Source organism: Pieris rapae, chromosome 4, assembly GCF_905147795.1.
Source record: "Pieris rapae chromosome 4, ilPieRapa1.1, whole genome shotgun sequence".
In the NCBI taxonomy this organism is placed as follows: domain Eukaryota; kingdom Metazoa; phylum Arthropoda; class Insecta; order Lepidoptera; family Pieridae; genus Pieris; species Pieris rapae.
Window position 1 is genome coordinate 8,849,897 of NC_059512.1, and position 21,566 is coordinate 8,871,462.

General features: G+C 32.7%; 1 protein-coding gene across 4 annotated transcripts in view; it reads left to right on the plus strand.

The window, feature by feature from the left end:
* The first annotated feature begins 238 nt into the window (after window positions 1–238).
* The window catches only part of LOC111003021 (protein ELYS), a 33,297-nt gene continuing 11,969 nt past the window's right edge, over window positions 239–21,566 (plus strand). For all 4 annotated transcript variants that reach the window (XM_022273360.2, XM_022273362.2, XM_022273361.2 and 1 more), the window contains exons 1-22: window positions 239–619; window positions 792–918; window positions 1,016–1,302; window positions 1,570–1,961; window positions 2,119–2,271; window positions 2,345–2,477; window positions 2,892–3,005; window positions 3,399–3,563; window positions 3,793–3,977; window positions 4,243–4,368; window positions 6,278–6,369; window positions 12,613–12,716; window positions 13,650–13,812; window positions 14,124–14,246; window positions 14,909–15,070; window positions 15,450–15,561; window positions 16,053–16,383; window positions 17,504–17,648; window positions 18,372–18,571; window positions 18,996–19,078; window positions 19,787–19,911; window positions 21,151–21,346. In XM_022273360.2, coding sequence (XP_022129052.2) covers window positions 523–619; window positions 792–918; window positions 1,016–1,302; window positions 1,570–1,961; window positions 2,119–2,271; window positions 2,345–2,477; window positions 2,892–3,005; window positions 3,399–3,563; window positions 3,793–3,977; window positions 4,243–4,368; window positions 6,278–6,369; window positions 12,613–12,716; window positions 13,650–13,812; window positions 14,124–14,246; window positions 14,909–15,070; window positions 15,450–15,561; window positions 16,053–16,383; window positions 17,504–17,648; window positions 18,372–18,571; window positions 18,996–19,078; window positions 19,787–19,911; window positions 21,151–21,346 — 3,615 coding nt within the window. In that variant the 5' untranslated portion in view covers window positions 239–522. The remainder of the gene's footprint in view (window positions 620–791; window positions 919–1,015; window positions 1,303–1,569; window positions 1,962–2,118; window positions 2,272–2,344; window positions 2,478–2,891; window positions 3,006–3,398; window positions 3,564–3,792; window positions 3,978–4,242; window positions 4,369–6,277; window positions 6,370–12,612; window positions 12,717–13,649; window positions 13,813–14,123; window positions 14,247–14,908; window positions 15,071–15,449; window positions 15,562–16,052; window positions 16,384–17,503; window positions 17,649–18,371; window positions 18,572–18,995; window positions 19,079–19,786; window positions 19,912–21,150; window positions 21,347–21,566) is intronic.

Below are 21,566 nucleotides of genomic sequence, written 5' to 3' on the forward strand. Positions count from 1 at the left end.
TCAAATTTAATCTATTTAGATACAAACTATTATAGGAATATTAAAATCGCAGCAACGACGGGAAAATATATAGTGCTTTTATAAAAAAACTTATAAGATTTTGAACCATAGACTACTTTCAGTATATTTTGTTGTATAGTAAAGGCTGCACTTCATCAGTAAATGTCATGCGACTTGACAAGTCTTGACATTGATACTTATTTTGGTATGACATCATTAAAAACTGAAAAATTTTGAACTTTTCAACTAAACCGAAAGAGTTAATCAGATTTCTATATTCAGCGTTGTTTAAAATTGCGGCAACGATCCATTAAACTGAAACCGTTTTAAAATCAAACAAATTATTTAGTTTTAAACTAATAACAAAGAATGCAGATAAGAGTGTAAATTTATTTGACTATGATTGAAATAAACAATTGTACCAGTAATAGTGTCGTATAACCTCCAATCAAAATAACAATTTAATATTTTTTTAAATAGTGCACAAGCAAGGGGGGGCCCAGGCTTAATGTAATAATTAAAATGCAGAAGCTTCAAGACAGTGTGTTTTCTATTTTAAAAACTACTAGTTTATCACCTGCGGTGTTTAGTTTTTTACAACCTACAGACGATTTTGCAGGTAAACCTAATTAAAATTTTCTTCATAACTCACAAGCATAATTATGTTAGAAATCACTCTTGATACGCTACGCTCAAGTTCGTTTCCAATTTTGTTAGGCTTATATTTAAATAAGCAAGGCATCTTAAAATACTTATACTATTCCAATCTTAACAAAACGTTCTCTGTTTAGAAACACCCTTAGGCGGTATTTTACGAGACACAAAATATGGTTGGCTTGCTCTTGGACCAAAATTCTGTGTTGTTGATCTCAGAAATGGATGGAAAGTTGCAGAAAGAACTTTTGGTAATGGCTCCAGGTAATGTGCATTACAAATATTTACTTACTTATTGTTTGCCTAAAATATTTAGACAGCACTTTCTTCTAATAATTGTCTTGAAAAAAATCTTTTTTAGCCATATCACAGTAACCAGTGTGATTGAACTACCAAATCCCCTCACCAGAGGCTCCCAACAGCTTGTTATAAGCCTTGAAACTGATGACAGAGGCTTAATTTGCATTCTACATATTAATGGGTCACAAATACTTCGCTGTATAGAAACTGATGTAATTATCACAGAGCTGGCCTTATGTGATGACGTTAATAATGGACCACTTACTTGTTTTGATGGGTTGTTGATGGCTGGCACTCAGAAGGGAGAGGTTTTAGTTATAGACCTTAATAGAAGCTGTTTAATGCAAGGTATTTATCCTTACCTATTTAATATAAGAAAATAAAATTAATCTCCTACTTACTCCTAGAAAAAGATTGTGCTAAAATCTAAATTATATTAGTAAAGTAAAACAACAATCTTTATATCCAGGGTTATAGCAAGTGTATGAGAAATTATTATTTTGAACTTAAAATAATCATTACTTTAGATTTTAGAAGGATGATTGTAACAAAAAAATTATGTATATGGTCTTCAAGTAAGATTCTGTATATGATTGAACTGTATTTTTATTTCAGCTCTTACAGACATAACTGAAGGAAATGTAGATCTAATAAAAAATGAGTCAGATCCAGCTACTCTGTCATTTATGTCTCTTAAATCACTTTACAAATATGAGAGACAGGGAGAACTACCACTAAATAATAATGAGCACTTTACCATAGTTTTAAATGAAGATTCATTTATTGACAGTCAATACATATTTAGAAACCCCGATGGTACTGTAAGAATGAAAGCTCAAAAAGACCATGTAAGAGTAACTGTCGTCCAATACATTCCACAACTAGGCAGTTTGGCCGTTGGGTACAACTTTGGTGCATTTCAATTATGGAATATATTTGATTTAGCTCTTGAGTATACATCTCAGGTGAATGTGGAGTGCTTGCCAGTAACACATTTCGGATTCCAGGTGATAAAACTTACTGTATATAGTATTATTAAAACATTTTATCTAGTATTCTCACATGATTGTCATATCAAACAAATTTTAATGAAAAAAACTTATTTTGCCTTGAAAATTGCATAAAATAAGTCGCTATGTAAATCTTTTAAATGTGTATTTACAGGAACCTTGCGATGACCCAAGAGCATTCTGCTATCTCTGGGTTGTATTTTCGGTTACAAATAGATTTGAGGAACATGAGTTTCCACTGGCTGTGATGTACTCTTTAACTTACCAAGGGAAACGGATGCTGGTTGATAATAAATGTCTATATCAGGTTTGTTATGTTCCTATTATAGGTATTTATGTATATCACATATAATATTCTATTTCAATTTTAAATATTACAGGAGTTTTCTTCAGCAACAGTATGTTTTCAAGTAGAATTAGGATCTATGGACAATATGCACTTAATTGGTGGTCGCTGTATTTCCACTCATACATTCTCTATCAATACTATGTTGGGAGAGGAAGGGGAGGATAGTAAGTATATTTATTTATTATTGGCATTATCATATTATATACATTCACTTGATTCCTATATAAAAACAGGAAAACACAGCAATGTGTGTTTTACAATGTTAACAAGACAGTGGGTCTTATGGCCCATGCTATTATAACATACAAGTCTCAGGTCTCGAATTTGTGGTGTGGTACTGATTATTAATTTGTTAGGTTTTAGTAACAATGATAGCACCCAGATCATATTTTAATAATTTCATGCCAACCTATAAAAAATAATTATATTCATAAGTAAGTTTTATAATGTTTTATTGATATTATTTATACAATTAAATGGCATACAAGCCAAAAATAATTTAAACTGGCATCATCATATTGAATATGATATGCTTTAAATAAGAATGATTTAAAAAAGGTATTTATTTTCCTTTTCAGCCATGTTAAATCTATGTCAGCTGGTTTGGGAATGTTGGGGTGAACAGGCCAAGTCATCACATTACGGCATGCTTCTTTTTGATTTAGACCAGTGGTATAAAGACCAAATGCCTGGTAAGTACAAACTTAAAAATGCATAAATGTTTTCATAAGTTTGAACCCAAAGTTAATTAAAGTAAAAATATAAAGTAATAAAATCAAAATAAGTAAAAGGTAATTATATAGAAATATTTATTTTATTTATTCCACTAGATTTTCTAGATTTTAAGTTACTACTAATTCTATAGAATTCCAAAATTATTCCCACACCAAGTATCCTACATAAAAACTTTAAAAATTAAACTTATATTTCTACATCTTATAACTAACAATATGTAATTACCATATTACTTTTATATATGTATATATATATTAATATGGATAAGAATCTTCTAATGTTCTCGGATGAAAAAGCTCATTGTTTTTTTTTTTAAATGTCTGCTATAGCCTAAAATTTGATGATTTCAGCTACATACCAACTCCAAAGTAACACTTTCATGAGTACCGCTTGGTGTTCAGAGCTTGGAAGAGGAAGCCTCACCCTGGACTTGAGGCTGGATCCCAGCTCTCTATCCCCATATTCCCACGCTACCAGGCTTGAGGAACATTTTTACCCTAATTCATTACTATATAGTAAGTAAATTTTTTGGTTTAAGTTTTTTAATTTTTTATTGTTTATTAATAGTATTAAGGCTGGCACTAACCTTGTGCCTGGCATGAACCCACTAAAATTGTGTCCATGGGCTGCGATACTGCCCTTTTTCTTACTATATCCTATTAAAAAATATATGCTATTATAAATAAATCGTTATTTTTATTCACCTTAAATACTGAAAGTGTAATTTTTTTTATCTTCTTTCAGATTGTGTGTGCCTTAACACCTCGGAAGCTATTAAGCTTCACACGGTGGGCATACAACGTCAAATCATCAACTCTATTTCGAGTTCGGGGCCCTCTTGCTTGCTGTCCCCAGCTCGACTCTACGCGTCCTGTATGTCCGCCGGACTTATGCCTGCCTATATTACGCCGGATTTGGACAATTCTGTGGTATGGAAATATATTAAAAAAAAACTATAAATGCAAATACTTGTTAATCTTAAAATCTATGGAACCGATTGTGATGATATCCTAACTTGATTTATTAATTAATTTATACATAATTATACATATAAAACAACAAAAAGTAAGTATGTTACATAAATTATTATATATATTTATTATATATATTCATGCCTTATCATGTGCTAACAAGTTCAAAGATGTTTCACTTGTAACATGGGTACTTTGTATGTTTAAAATTTTCTCCTTTCAGGATGAACAACGAAAATTCTTACTGTCTGTTGCGCTTGAAGCTCGATTGAGTCAGTTTCTCAAGCGCTGTGCTCAAGATTGGGCGACTGGTACCCACACAGGGGTCGGATGTACCCTCACTTTTTTGGTAAGTACGAAAATATTTTATTTTATTCCCTCTTCAATAAGGCAGCTAGCCCCAAGTATAATATAATGTATTAGACTCTGGTACACACAGAATAAATTCTAAAAGTTGTTTAAAAAACCCAAATTTTTAACTAGTAACTTAAGCCCAAAACTTAAAAAATAAATCTTGGAAGGTCAAACAGTGTTTTTTCACCATTTTGTCATGTCCTACCATAGCCTGTCTGTTTTGCAACATACGCAATATAAATTTATTATTAAAAGTTAAGAAATAAAAAAAGTTTAAATGAAAGGTTTTAGGAAGAAATTACCATGAAATTCTTACGGAAAGACGGTAATTAAAAATATTCAGAATTCTTTCTTAACCATCAAATTATCTCACCTTGGGAAGCACTGGCTAGAAGGTCAGAACATAAATATACAAAACAAATTCATGTTAGTTACTGTTAGCAAAAATATTTTTCTCCTATCAAAAGCGCTGTCATTATTCCGAGGTTATTTATCATAATTTTAAATATTATTTATTATATATTATATATCTATATAGCCCCAACCCGGCTGGTCCCCGTGGGGAATTAGACCGAAACCCTCCAAAAATAAATAAAAAACAAAATTATAAAGAAAACAGTAACCAAACTCTACCCAGGTTAGAGAACAACATGGGGTAGAGTGGCCTTAGAAAGGCCAGAATGGAGTAGATTGGAGGAGGCCTTTGCCACCTGGCAAGCGGACAAGCAGAAATGGAAGAAAGAATCAATCTACGAAAAATAAAAATAAAGAATACGCCGAAATGTCCGATAAAAAAGGCTATTATTATATATCTATATATTTATGGTTATTTATATATTTTAATATTAATACTCAATGACAATAAATATTAAAGTAATCTTTGACACTCGTTCCTATTGCTGCCGTATGATGCTGGGCTAGTCGTGGTCGTGGAACGAGTACCCGAAATGTTACTAAACTTGTTTATTACAAATTGTGATTGTTATAAACAGTTCGATTGAGTGGTCGATCCAAGCAGAAGCATTTAAAATGTAGTCTCTAAGGTCGAAATTAAATGGCTGATGCTAACAAACTAATCTTTGCCAGTAAAAGTGCTTTAATATGCAATATCACAATATTGATTAGAGATAAGAGGCCTAATGTGTAAAACTGCCAACTGGCAAACAATAAAAAATTTCTGTATTTGTAAAAAATAGTGTTGAATGTTATTATCTCATGAAATCCTAAATACTATTTTTAGCAACCAGAAGTGATAATTAAATATAAAAAAAACAATTCGAAATAACCTTAGAAGTTATTTTATGAACAAACTAAGAAAACGCGATAATTTCAAAATCACACTAAAATTATCATAAAACTGACTTATACAAACAAACAACACGACTTTAGATATTCTAAAAAGACAACCGTTAATCTTAAAACAATAACACAAAATCACACGGAATAAAAATAACATGGAACGACCACTCTAGTCAACGTCCGGGCAGCGAATGCTAGCGTCGCTTTTTTTTCTTTTTTTTTTTGAATGGAATCCGTGGAAAACGGGCTGTTTGGCGAGCTTAGCTCAGCCGCAAGGGGGGGGTTTCCCGCGACTCGCGCAAGGGCGTCTCCTGTGAGACTCGAACCTCGGCTTGGGCCGTCGCGGGGGGAGAGCTAGCGTCGCACACTGAGGCCTTTCTTTTATAGTAAGCGGGTGGGGATCGAAACCACCTACTGCCCTCTGTTCAGTTTCTGCTTATACTATATTATTAGGTTGTTAAGCGATATGAAGTTAGCTGGGTCAGCTAGTATATTCTATATAAAAATTATTGATATATGCCATATTATGCACAGTATCTCAGAAAATACCAGAATATCCTTGTTTGCTGTTGTATTAAAAAAACATATTTATAATATTTTTTTAGGTGGATTGGGCTTGGAAGCGCGCTATAGAACTAAAGGAGAACGCAAAAGAACTTATTTTGCCCCTCTTCACTTCGGCCACTTTGCCAGACAGGTGAGTTTTCTTATCTCAATCCATTTTTGACCATCTGAGACATCTGAATCCAAATATTGATTAAAGTGTACCAATAACTAATCGACGGGTTGTAATAGGCATCTGTCAAGACAAGCTATCCATGGCAGGTCGGATTGGTGTAATAATAAGTCTTTATTCATTAAAGTTGGTACATTTTTCTTTTCATAGTGTAAGATTTGGGAACCCTTTTAAGTAAATATACCTGTGTTAGGGTTCCCAGCTCTTCCATAACAAAGTTAATTACATAAAATAATTTATCCAGTTCATTTCCTTTTTATTTTTTACTTGTTAAACCGTTATCATCACACCTGATTGTGTGCATGAGTAAGTGTGTGAGAGAGTGAATGAGTGAGTGAGTAGGTGAGTGAATGAATGAGTGAGTAGGTGAGTGAATGAGTAACGTGTAGCTATTTAAATCATGGGTCTCAAAAGCAGTTCTAATACTGCATAAGGCGTGATAATAAGCCAGTCTTTTATTCGGGTTTTTAGGTTGTAGGCGGTGAGAGGGTAGATGTTAAGCAGTCTATTTAATTTATTATATAAATAGGCTGCTTGCGTATTGCGTCTAGCGAAGTCGGTTCTTACGGTCTGACCGACTACAACATCCCTATTTCTTTTTAAGACCAGCCTATTCTCAAACGGGAGCGCTCTGTGGGTTTTTAAAATTAGATTCAGGACAAACAGCTTCCTAACGGAAAGTAATTTGCTAAGATGATAGAGCTCTTCCGATGGGAATCTGTATGGCCGGAACAGCATCACTTTTAAAAGAGCCCTATGTCCCCGTTCCAATTCCAAAAATTTTGTTTTATTGGCCGCACCCCATATGTTTATGCAATATGTTAATACGGTCTGAACGAGTGCTGTGTAAATTCTTTCAAGTATAACATACGATGTGATGTATCGCAAAATTTTAAAGATGTATGTAAATTTCCGTAATCTACCAGTCATGGACTCTATATGAGGATACCATGATAGCCGTTCGTCTATGTGAATGCCTAAGTATTTGGTAGAGCTAACTTTTGTAATTGGAGGACAGGGGCAGTTACCGACACTTTGCATATCGCAGTTATGTAATTTAATTTTAAAATCTTTAGGTGGTTGCGTTCGATTAGAAATTCTGAAACATATATAGTTAGTTTTCTCTTTATTGAGAGACAAAAGGTGGAAATCAAGCCAATTAGCAATAGTTGTCAGTCCAATTTCCGTAGATTTTTTCACTTCTGCCCAGTTAATTCCTGTGAAAAGTACAGCTGTGTCATCTGCATAGGATAATATTTGCCCGTTATCAAGTTTTAGATTACTTAACGCATTCATATATATTAGAAATAACGTTGGGCCTAATATGCTTCCTTGCGGAACCCCATAGGTTATTTCCATTTCATCACTTATGTAGTCGCCTATTTTCACTCTCTGTGTTCGCCTTGAGAGGTAGTCACAAAATAGATTCAGGGGTATATCTCTTATTCCTATTTGCTCCATATTATGTAAAAGTGAAGAGATACAGACAGTATCGAAGGCCTTTCGTAAATCTAGAAATGCACCAAGGCATTTCTTTCCCTTATCTAGGTTTGTCACTATCAGAGACGTAAATTGAGATATGGCATCTTCCGTGGATTTTCCTTGCCTGAATCCATATTGTGAGCTTGATAGAATATTAAATTTATTAAGGTAGTTTATTAATCTAATATTCAGAAGTTTTTCTAGTACCTTGGAGATGGCTGGAAGAATTGAAATCGGCCTGTAATTATTGACTTTGTCCTTATCGCCGGATTTAAATACTGGTACAATAATAGCTTGCTTAAGTTTTGTCGGGAAAATCCCTTTTTGAAAACATAGATTGGCCAAATGACATAGACAAGGTACTATGAGACTTCTAGCGAGTTTTAAGAATCGTGCGGGAATATTATCCCACCCTGGTGTGCTATCAGATTTTAGGTTTCTGATTATATGATCTACCTCTAGAAGGTCAGTACTAAATAAAACAAACGAGTGGGAGCTAGATTTAGGGGCAGGTGGTGATGTGGAGGACCGTGACGGGTTTTGTTGAATTTCCTGAGCTAGTGATGGGCCAAGATTTGTAAAGTAGTTATTAACTTCATTTACAGACTCTGTGGGCGTGGGCTTAATGTTTATTAGTTCGTTATTATTATGTTTTGTTTGAGTCATATATGCAATCCTCTTAATATTTTTCCACAACTGTTTTGGGTCATTAACTGAATTATCCAATTGTGTTCTTTCATATTTCCGTTTTAATTTTTTGATTAAGTTGTTACAAAAGTTTCTATATCTTTTATAAGTTATTGATAGAATTTCGTCATATTGATTACTTTTTAACCGTTTTTGCATTTTATTCCTATTTCTTATGCAACGTAAGATACCGGCAGTTATCCACGGCTTTAATACCTGATGTCGTTTAGATACATTTGTGATTGTTGTATTTTCTTCTAAGGATTCTTTAATCTTATCTATCAATTTGTCTACGACTACATTAGGATCCGTGCAAAGTAAGAGATTATTCAAATTTTTATTAGCTAATGTTATTACCGCTTTATCAAAATCTGTATAGGTTTTGAATTTTTTTGCTTCAACTGCGTTATGCATTTTTACTTTCTGTAAACTTAAAAATACCATGAGATGATCTGAAATTGAAGTATTTAGTACAGCTACTTTTGCCTGAATTTTTTTATTTTGTTGTTTTATTATAACATGGTCTAGGCAACTATTATTTCTAGTTGGAAAGAGATGTCCCGGCATTAAGCCGTATATAGATAACATGTTAAGGTAGTTGAGTCTGTTGTTTTGGTTACTGTTGTCGATATTATAGATTAGATTTATATTTATATCACCGATGATGGCTATATTTTTCTTGTTTTTCACATGTTCCAAGTGCAGACGAAGTGATTCAAGAAATGTGTCTGAACTCGGTATAGAAGGAGAACGATAAATTCCTAAAATTAAATGATTTAGTACCTCAATTTGTATGCATGATGCATTTTTTAAGATTATTTCGCGTACTTTGGGTTTCAGATTATTCTTAATATAAGCTACTACGCCATCATTCTGATTTAATTGATTCGTAGTATGGTATGATGAATATTGGCTAAGTTGAGGAATAGGTTTTGTATTATTCAATCTGCATTCAGTCAATATAATTATGTCAACCTCAACTTCTAAACTGCTCAAGGTTACTTCCAGACTGTCGAAGTTCCTATAAATACTTCTTATATTTTGGGTAATTATTGTTAAATCACTTTTTTTAGGATCTATAAATTGCTTTAGGTTGTTTATTTCACAAGTAGTGGATATAGTCATTTCAGTGTTGTCTAAATCATTAATTGTTGTTAGTGTACTATTCATAATAAATTTTGAAGGAAAAAATATTTTCTTTTACATGACTACAATCAATGCTAAACGAATGATTAGTTGGTATTGGTAATTCAGTACTAAATTCCATGTCATGACGTAGTTGAGGGTAATAACGAGTATTTTTGTTTGTATATGCAGAAATATATCTTTTTATATGACGATAATCAGTGTCGATCGAAAAAATGAAAGGTATTGGTATTTTATTATAAAATATTGTGTCATACAGTATTTGAGGGTAGTATTGAGTATTATTGTATTTGGCATGATACGTGTAAGAGAGATAGAGAACATAAATTACGATGATCATTTTTGTCCGAGCAATAGAGACAGACAATAAAAGAGGAAAAATTTTGTGTTGAGTATAAAGATGAGTGTACAATGGTGTATTATGTTTTAGTGTGTTGATAATAGTTAACGGATAACAGTTGCTAAAGATAAACTGACAGTTAATTTTAAAAACTAATAAGGCTTGCAATAGTCAGCAGGATTGCATTATTTGCTGTATTTGAGCTTCCGTCTTGAGTAAGAGTATAGGTGTATTATCATCTTTCCTTAAATATACTTTACCATACGAAGTCCAGCAATATTTATATGCCTTTGATCTCACCAACTCTTTTCCACGAAAAAGGAGTCTAGATGCTTTTGGCGTTAGATTTTCAGATATGTAAATTGGAGTATCTTCATTGATATGGAATCCTAGATGTTTAGCGCACAATTTAGACTTGTGTTTTATATTGAAAGCTTTACACATTTTTATGATGTCGTTCTTAAGCAACGTTGAAGTAGTCTCAACCAAGATAGTCGAGTTTTTAATACCTTCCTTCTTAGAGCGTTGCCTGTAAATATCTTTAATCTCGGTTTTGGGAAGAGGGCAGCCAATGTTTGAAGTCAGACACTTAACCATTTCGAGTAAGTCTTCTTTTGTTTCATTCATCTTTTTTGGGACATTTTTAATTTCAAAATTAGCCTTTCTCATGCCCTTATGCATTTCTTCAATTTTTTCCTCCAGGGTTGCTATATTTAACCGATCTTGCTGTGACTGTTGTTCCAATTTTTCAATTTTTTTCTTGTACTCATCATTTTGCGCCATGAGAAATGCAATTGAGTTTTCAATATTGTGGTTTGTATTTTTTATGTCTGCTAAAGTAGGATTGATTTTTTTTAGTTCCGCGCTATGCTCGTTAATCATGGTCGTCGTGTATTAACTTTAATACACCAATTAATTATTTGTAATGGTTTATATTGATTATCAAATATGAGTGTAAAGAGCGAAGAGATTGCATTCAATCCGTCGCCAAAAAGGGATTGTCTTCGTAGGGTTTGGTTATTGGGGTGCAGATAGGAGATCCATCGACTTCACGGTCTGATCTCAGATTGTTATTGAGATTGTGGATTTCGGGTGTTAATTAGTTAGGAATTGATTATTACACTAATATGGATTATGATATTCGTTAGCTTGTTCTTTGTAATGATTTGAAAGTGCAGATTGAAGATGACGCTATCATGTATACTGTTTATTCAAATTTACATCCAAGTCTATTCTTGTAAAAAAAATGACTATGCAGTGCTGGTAAATTACTTTGATTAATTTATGGGGTACCTGAATATATGTGAGATCTGTTTGACGTCTTCAGCTAGTTTTAAAATCAAAATATGTATCATTATTCATATAGGTAAACAAGAACACTTATAAACGTCAAAAAAAATATTGTAAACTAGCTGACCCGGCAAACGTTGTTTTGCCATGTTTTTGTGCCAAAAAATTAAAGTTTATAATTACCAAAAAAAACAACCACTCTTTTGTACGTGGGTACTACAGTAACCAAAAAACAGTATGGCCTCATTCGTACGTGGTAACTACAGTACCCAAAACGAAGAGTTTAAGAAAATGCCATCTAGTTCAAACTGACCTAAGAAATAAACGTTTTTATCGACGTAGAACGATAGCTTACGAAATAGTGTACCCAATTAACAACAGATGGCAATGAAATATGAAGAGTTCTTTGTACAAAAAAAATTCCAAAGTCGGTTAAGTGGTACTTGTCAATTTTGTCAACAAGTGTATCGAGTGTCGGCAATTATTTTGTTAGTTTTATATCATATTTCTTTAATTATCATACATCAAAATAAACTTGAATATTTGTACTTTATGATTATGATAATATTTTATAGTTTTAAATGCGAAATTGAGTTTGATTCCAACTTTAAAATATTGTCGTCACGGGCTATTAAATTGAGTTTGATTTCAACTTTAAGATATTGTAGTCACGGGCATCTAATTATTATTAAATGTATTTTAATCTATATCCTTTAAGCTATTTTCTAGTATTTTTTTCATAGTTGTAGTTATTATATTCCAACAGATATAATGGTTTTTGTTGCGATGTATCGGGCGCGGTGCGCGAGGGTCTAGGCCGCGTGAGTAGATGTACAGATGAGATATAAACAGTCGTGCGGCCCGTGCAATAGAGAGGATAAGGGTAGAGGGGTGAAAATTTAGGGTTGCATGTATTTTTGTATGGTGTATCGTAAAAAAATAAAAACTAAAAATAATAAAAAAAAATTATCTAAAAAATTTAGGGGTGGACCACCCTTAACATTTAGGGGGATGAAAAAGATGTTGTTCCATTCTCAGACCTACCCAATACGCACACAAAATTTCATGAGAATCGGTCGAGCCGTTTCGGAGGAGTTCGGTTACTAACACCGTGACACAAGAATTTTATATATAAGATTTACATTTACTACCAGTTCGCAAGTCAAGGGCGTAGAGCGGGCAAGTTTGCTTGCTGTAATTAAAAAGCTCGGAGCAAACTACAGAAACATCCTAAAACGTTATATGGTTTGGTTTTACAGGAATGTTATACGTTGCCTGGAGCACAGCGTACAACAACTGAGTCAGTTGACGGGACTACTTGATGCCGTCATTACGAAATGCTGCAACCTGGTTGTGCCTGAGGGTAAGGTTGCGATTATTGCATATTATTTCAGGGGCCGTTCATAAAATACGTTCGCATACAAGGGGGGGGGGGTCTGGCTAAGTGTGACAAGATGTGACAAGGGGGGGGGGGGGGTATAGGGCAGCGTGACGTTCGCCGTTTATTATTTTTTGACATGAGCGCTAGCTCTGTGGCGCGACTCTAGCGGCGTTGCGATCCGTCACAACGGGTTTCTTTGTTTTTCCAATACTTGAGAGAGTAACGTTTAAATCCTTGGACTTTTGAATAATAGAAATATTATTTATATGTTCGTTATGAAAGATATTTATTAATTTATTTAAATTTTATTATAATAACTAAATAAAAGTTTTTAATTTTCAGAATTTGTCTACTATCATTTAGAATTTATCATACTCAGCAGGGGAGGGGGTCGTAGTTTTTGTGGCGAAATATTTCTGGGGGGGGGGGTCACAAAAAGTGTGACACAGCGTGACTATGGGGGGGGTCAAAAAAAGCTGATTTCAGTGTGACGTATTTTATGAACGGCCCCTTATACGAGATAAACAAATACTTATTGTTTGGTATAATTAAAATTAGATGTGTTATGTGCTATCCAACCTTAATTTTAGACTGTTTTTTTTTTAATATTTTAATTTCACTTCTAAAATTAACAATAATATTTTTTTTCTTTTAAAAACATACCTCTGTGAGGGAATGTGTAATGTGTGTGCGTTTATAGGAGATCTTAGAAAAGCGCGTTTGAAGATAATAATTTCTTTATTTTATCGCTATTTAGGATATTGTACGGATATTTTTCTGCTAAAAAATCAATTAATAATGAAGTAAAAACATTTTAACCATTAGCGGCCCAAAACATTGTAAATACTCAACATATATTTTATTGAATAATTTTTATTATGTGGAAGATTTTATTAAGTAATGCCTAACTTTCAGCTCTAAGTGAGATAGAAGAGAAGTTCAAGGGTATTGGCACCGTGTCTCTGTATTTCCAAGTGATTCAGTGGTTTTTGAGAGTGGGTTTATTACCCGAGAGAAACCACCCGCACGCCTCACTGCCATATCCGGCTGAACAGTTGTACGCGATTTATAAGAAGCGGTAAGTTTTTCTTAGATGAAATTAAATTAAACATATAGAAAAATAATTATAGTGGCCAAATTTTGTATATATATGTATATAATAATAATAAGAGGTTTAAAGGTTTTCCATACAATTTTTCAGATTTTTCAAATTCTTGTCTGCATTTTTTATATAGATGTTTGTGTATACTACCAGCCTGCCCATTTATTTTATTATTTATTTATTTATATACTTAATTTTACTCAATGTAACATTTTCGTTACAAACATACATATACGTACATACATATACATACGTATACATTAATATCGTATTGATGTTTATTCCAGCCGCGAAAAGCTTCATCGTATACAGGGCGATTCTATAGACGGTGATCCGAGTTGCGTCCCTAGCTCGCTTCTGTATGTCGACCAGCTCATCATCAATGAATTTGGAGGTCAAACTGTGCACCAGTGAGTAAAAATATAAAATTCTATACCATAGTATTTTGTAGACAAGTGAATGATATAAAACAATTATTATTCGCCATTTTTTTACTGTCACAATTCTTTTTACTGTTGATTGACATGTGACTAGCGTCAAATAATGTGTCGGCGGTAGTTGATAGTTGGTACAAATGATACAGCGTTATCGAGCGCTAGCAGTACGTGCACGTGCACGTATACGTGCATTTGACGTCAGTGCCCGTATGTTTCGTGTAATATATGTGCACTATATTGCTGGTTGCATGGAGTATAACAATGACATAAGGTTTTAGAAGATATCTCTTACCTATGTTGTAAAATGATCTACCTATTTTAATTATTATTAAAAATTGGTTGAATTATTATTATCTGATATGATATATTACTGTATCTCATGTTTTACTTCTGATCTCCGAGCCTGTTCAGACATATGTTTTGACGTGATATAATCTAAATAAAATGTTTTTTTTAATAATTGTCCCTAATACGAGAACTTCACTTATACATAATAGCAACGTTGCTCAATTAAAACTCATTAAATTAAAATTATTTTAATTGGTTTCATTTAAAAAAAAAAAAATTGAATATTACTCTAATTAAGTTATAGTCAAATTTTTTGATACCTAATTTATATTAATTTTATTTTATAGGATTTGGACTCGTGCGGGCAGTGAATGCGGTGGATTGTACCCACCTCCATCGCTATACGCATTACTAAGACTGTATCTCTTACCAGATATATCTGAAGAACACAAACATTCTCTTCTTTTATATCTCTTACTGGACTACTCTATGCTCTATGATGATGGACAGTGAGTAAATTATTATTTTGAAAATAATTATAATTGATTTTTTATTCAATTTTTTTTGTTGGTCATTCTCCTAAATGTATGATGTGTTCATTTTGACGTCCGAGGTCCATTATGAAAGTATATCGTTTCCGTTTCCGCCCAAATCGCTAGTATCCGACCCATTCCCGCACATGGGCGTCGGTATCCCGCCGCCCATGTACAACCCAATGCCAGAGGGCTAGCGAGTGCGTATCCTTAGGATATAGGTGGATGGATATTAGATACAAATTTTATTTTTAGGTAAAATTTATATATTATGTGTTCCGTTTGACGTCAGCGGTCCATTATGACAGCCGTGTTTTTTTTTATCTAATAATTAATTCCATGGCTATTTTATTAGGTACGAGGCAGTGATCCGTCGCCTAATGCAATTCCCGCCAATGTTTGGTCTAAGCACGACTCAGGTTCGCGCCACGCAAGCCTTCTGGCATCTCGACCACAGGGACTTTCATGTAAGGCATTATTTATATTAACTTAGAAATTATATTACTGATTAGATTTTATTATATAACACTTCGATGCATTACATTAAAGAAATTGAACATAATTTAATGAAAAGGAGGGCCTTATCGCTTTCGAGCGATTTCTTCCAGGTAAACACTCTAATTTAATTAGTATAACATTAGTAAAATAATGAATATATAAATATATCGAATAGTTTCTACGGGATACCTTAGCAAAGTAATTCATATGTTGGGATAAAGTTACTACAGAATCACGCAGTAAAAACATCTAACAACATCAAGTATAAAGAAAAACACTTTTTTACGGATTATATTTATGTATTATTGTATTTAAACTTATAATTATTTGTACATAATTTTAAATTTAAACCGACGTTTCGCTTTCGTTAAGTGTTTTTCTTTAAATGTGTAAAAGTTATGTAAATAAAAGAAAATACTATGAACATCAAGTATATAAAAAAGCATAATTAATATTTCAGTTCGCACTCGATCAATTACAATGCCTAACAGGCAACACTTTATCCGACTGGCAACACCAAGTCGTTCTATCGTCTTTGCTCGCGCAAAAGAAGTCGCAAGCTGCCTTGCAGTACTTGCATCTTAGACGGCCAGCTCCGATACAGAATAAGGCAAGAATGGGTGACACCACCAATGCAGTGAATGAGTATGACAAGTTCGAAGATTGGCAATCGTATTGCAAATTATATCTCGCGAGGGGTTTGGTCTTTGAGGCTTTCGATGTTGTAAGAGTTTGCACGCAGAGTGGATCGCTTGATGACAAAACGCAAGTGCTGAATTATTTTTTTAAAGGTTAGTATTTTTTATGCACTAAAAAGGTTATGTATATTACTAGCGAATCTAACAGAGGTTATTCTATACACACCTATTGCATAAAAAAACAAATCGTGTAATTTCTCGACTCCACTTGAACACACAAAATATTACATCGAAATCTGATCAGCCGTTTAGGATTCACAAATTAGGCCATCTGTCGGGCTAATTTGTGAATCTATACAATCCAGTGCGCCAGCCAAACCCAAACAAAAACTTAATACAAATCGGTCCAGCCATTTAAGAGGAATTCAGTAGCATACACACATACAATAAAATTATATAAATGAAGTTAACTTTATTTATAAATTTGGCATGATTGATTTCCACTTATAGTCAAAAAATATAGTAAAAAAACTAATGTAAATTATGAAATTATGTTAATACTTGCATATTACATTGACAAATGTTTCTGACACAGATACAGAAATCTGACAATTAATATGGAAAATGATAAATGATTAAATGTAAACGTAATCAAAAAAATTAAATGTAGGCATTTAATCGCTACTTGAGTTTTCACCAGGTTTAGGTTTCCAATTCCAGTCATATCACATACAGATTAAAATGATCATGATTTAGTCCATAATAATTAATTATTATAGACTAACTAGCGGATCCGACAGACGTTGTCCTGTCTACACGTCTTTAATTTCAAAATTTCAATTTTTAATAAGCCATTTTGATGAAAATTATTATTCAAATGTTATGACAATATCTAACGATCCAGCACATGGTCACACACGATATAACACAATGATAACAAATCTTTTTTTAAATTTCGGGACAGACTAAAATTAAAATTCGAATATTATTTAAAATTTGACACTGCGATGGTAGCGCCGTCTGTCGGATCCAATGTAAAACATTCCAAAATCAACAACAACTAATAAATTGAAAATTAATTAAAAAAACATTGTCCAGCGGACAAAATTGTGAATCTAAACCATTCCCAGATCCCCTTGAACACACACAAAAAATTTCGTCTAAATCGGTCCAGTCGTTTAGGAGGAGTTCAGTCACATACACACGCACACAAGAAATATATATATTAAGATAATAATTTGTTCTCGTAACTTATTACAAAATCTAATTACAGGTTGTAGAAACAGCGGTCATCTGTCTAAAGTACTACAATTGACTCTTTTACCTTTAGAAGAAGAGGTCTTCATCAGGTATTTGAAGGAATGCAATGAACCTGCTACCTCCGATATACTTGTTATGTACTATTTGCAACAGTCTAGGTAAGTTTTTAATTTTCAAAGTTATTTATTCTTTTCATACATGAATAGGCTATTTCACTCTGTAAAAATAATTTATAAATATCCAATTTTTTTAGAAAAAATATATAATGTTTAAAGAACTTTATTTCTCATTACAAAACAGAAATATTTTATTTACATGAGAAACTTAATATCAATATATATATATATATTATATACGAGCGAGATACACGTCGCCATTAGCCGTAACAATTTTAGTCAGCTATGTTCATTCTGACATGCTTCTTTAATGCCTTTTTGAATTTATCAAACACACCAATATTGCGAATTTGAGATGGTAATTGGTTAAATAATTGCACACCTTCATACCTAATAGATTTCTTCAAATAATTTGTACGCGGCTTCGGCAAGATAAGCAAACTCGCTCGACGAGTATTGCGTGTCGTTGTGTATTTGATTTTTTTAAACGACAAGCATATATAGTTGAACAAAATATTACAATCTGATTTCCTTGGCATTCTATTTTACCTTCAATTCTATATTTATATTAATAACTTATAAATAACCTTATGACTCAAAAATAAAGATTTTTTTAAATCCGTCCCGAACCTAAAAAAAATTGATGTCGGTTTTGCATTAATTGCTATATTTATTTGTTTGTCTGAACGCGATATCTGCGCATTTACTAGACATATAAAATCATCCGGTAATATTACTATGGTAAAAAATATTCGTATTAAATAGATACCTGGAAGCGGAACAATACAACAAGCAAATAAAGTCGAACAGCAAATGGCGGGAAATGTGTCGATCTGTGGAATCAATGAGCGATTTATTGGAACGGGAGAGTGCGAGAGATGTCATAGTGGAAGTAATGTCTAGGTGTGTTCCCAATATTGCCACTACTGTAGCTAAATTCGCTACCCAGGAGTTTGAACCTCACGGTAAGTTGTATACCGCAAATGTTTTTTTAAAGAAAACACTTTAAAAAACAATTACATATAATTATTTTACATAATTTTAAATGTTTAATTTTCACACTTCCGATGTCTTATAAAACGCGTACAGAGATTTAGTGAAATTACAATATCAAATCTGTCAAATGCCGAAGTTTCAGAATGGTTTAACAGCTCTTGAAATAGGATTAAAGTTGATTAACGTTCTAGAGAGGTTTTACAGAAATTAATAGAAATTTGAATTAAGTTATTATGAATAAAAATTTACTTTGTCTGTCTTTCAATCTAGCTAATTCTTCAGAAAAAAAAAGAATACCAGTTTTGAGGGTAAAGAGAGTTTTGAAGCGATCTCTTTCAGGCCAAAAAAAACTAAAAATAAATGCTTTTTGTTAATTATTTTGTATTTTTTCAGTTCGTAAACCCAAACCTATGTCAGTGTACGTGAAGGCAAAGTCACCTCAAAACACGTTTACATACAAATCATCGTTCATACAGGTATTGCTTTATTTTATGTCTATGGTCTTATGTCAGTGCAATGGTGCTACTGTCAGCTGACATTGTCATTATTTACCACAGATCTTTATAAATGAACACCAAAGTCTAATCATTTTTACTTTGATATACGTCTTTTTGATACTCATAATGATATGGAATCACTTGTAATTTGAATTGCACCCCTAAAGTTGTTTTTCGTCTCTATCTGTCAATTTGAATTTGGGCTAGGATAAAAAGAAACTGACAGTAAAAACTGCGATTAGACTGATATTTCGTATTATTTTTTACTTTCGTTGAGGTAGCGGTGTTGGTAGCGCTTCTCATTCCTAAGGACGTAGGTTCGATCCCCAAAACTAATGAACTTTTCTGTGTGTATACACTCGTTCGTACATTGAAATAAAAATCGTGAAGAAAAGGCATCTTCCCAGATACAAATGACCGATTGTCTATAATATAAAATGATCATCATTTAGGTTTTTAATGCCACTTTATTATTATTATTAATATGTTAACGTCGAGGCCAGATCGTATAATTTATCATTGTATGAAATGCCTAATTATACAAACCAAAATTCCTTTTAACACAAATTAGCACGCCATTATGTCAGAATATGCGAACTTTCGATTGTACTACCATAATTTTTTGTACCATATTCTTAAAAATAAATTATTATTATTAATAAATTGTTTATTGAAATATTTTTTTAGGACGCAATTGAGAATGCAAGTGAGACGTGGATAAACAAACCCACGATGAAGAAAGGTCTTAAACGGGCACTCAATATTAACGAAACTCCGTTCATTTGCACTCCGAAACTATATAAGGCGAAGAGGTAATCTTAATATATATAAATCTCCTGTCACGATGTTTGTCCGCGATGGACTCCTAAACTACTTAACCGATTTTAAATTAAATTGGCACACCGTAAGCAGTTTGGTCCAACTTAAGAGATAGGATAGCTTAGATCTTTAATTATAGTCGCAATTTTATTTTATTGCAAATTATTTGTTTATTATTTGATACAATTCTAAGAGATGGCGCTGTGTTAAAAGTACCAACTTTTCACATAAGCTATATATATATCTACCTTTTACATAAGTTCTCCTACAGTTTCCCTTGAATAGCTTACTACTATATAATATAACAAAAGCCACAGCAACGCTTGGCCGAGTCTGCTAGTGTTGTTATAAATTTCATTAAAATCTAAGTTTTGAAATTGAATCATACATTATGTATGGCAATAGTAACTTTGTATGTAACACCGAGCGACTAATTTTTAAGGTGGCATCTTAAATTAAAGACAGACAAACAAAGTAAATTTTAACTATAAACTTGAATCTTGAGAAGCGTATACAATAAGCCAAATATATGTTTTATTATATTATAAAATGTAGTGATAAATAAATAAATAAATAAATTATTAGTGGAGTATGTTGTGTATGTGACAAAAATTATTTCGAAGGCGACGCCATTATCTTGGCGCTGTACACAAAAGTTCAAAACATCATTTTTCAACAAACATTTTTTTAAGTAGTAGATATTAATAAATTCTTAGTATTATTTGTTGCTTTTTTTTAATTTTGCAGTTTTAAATTTAATTCTTTTTTTTTTTCTTTTAAATGTCACTTTGTCTTTTAATGCTTATTTTCTGTTTTTTATTTAATCTGTGTAATCTGTTTTGGCTTTGTGTATTGTATTTGTGTTTTGTATAATAATATGTGTTAAGTAGCAGTTGGATTACTTATTATTAAATAAATAATAATAATAATAAATTTCTTTTTCTCACAAAAACATATACAATAATTATCGTTCTTTTTTGGAGCAACTGCTATTGCTTAAGTGAGACTGATGCCTGTTAAAGGTTGTGCACCTGTGTTACAGGTCATCAGGCCTCCACCACTTCGGATCGACAAAATGATTATTATATGTAAAGAATAGACAATTATATTAATTATAAGGAAACCACATGATACACACAAATAAATAAATAATCATGAGAAAGAATCAATCAATCACAATAAGACCATTTTTTATTATCTTGGAGCTCAGCAATTTATTATATTTTTTTTAGTATATGTGAAAAACAATCTGAATCGACACCGGCGAAGCGTGCCAAACTGGATCTATCACCTAAAACACCGAGGAACAAAAGTGCGGTGAACCTGAGTCACAAACTGACTCAGCAAATCTCCACTTTACTGGAAATGCCTCACGTCGAGAGCCCCAAACATAATATACGATCGGAAACGCCTCATAGTATACTTAAGGTATGGATTTTTTTCAGAACTAGTTTCGCAGCTACATTTTTTACATATGCAAAACCAGAGAATAGCGATTTTTCAATTCATAGTACGCTAAATTATTGCAGTTGCTGCCTACCTTTGGTAATTGGTATTTTTGTGAACTTATCGGATTATATATTTTGGGCTTATGTCTATATCCCGTGAATAAGCGACCAAAAATAATAGAGCAGTGTTGGCTTCAGCG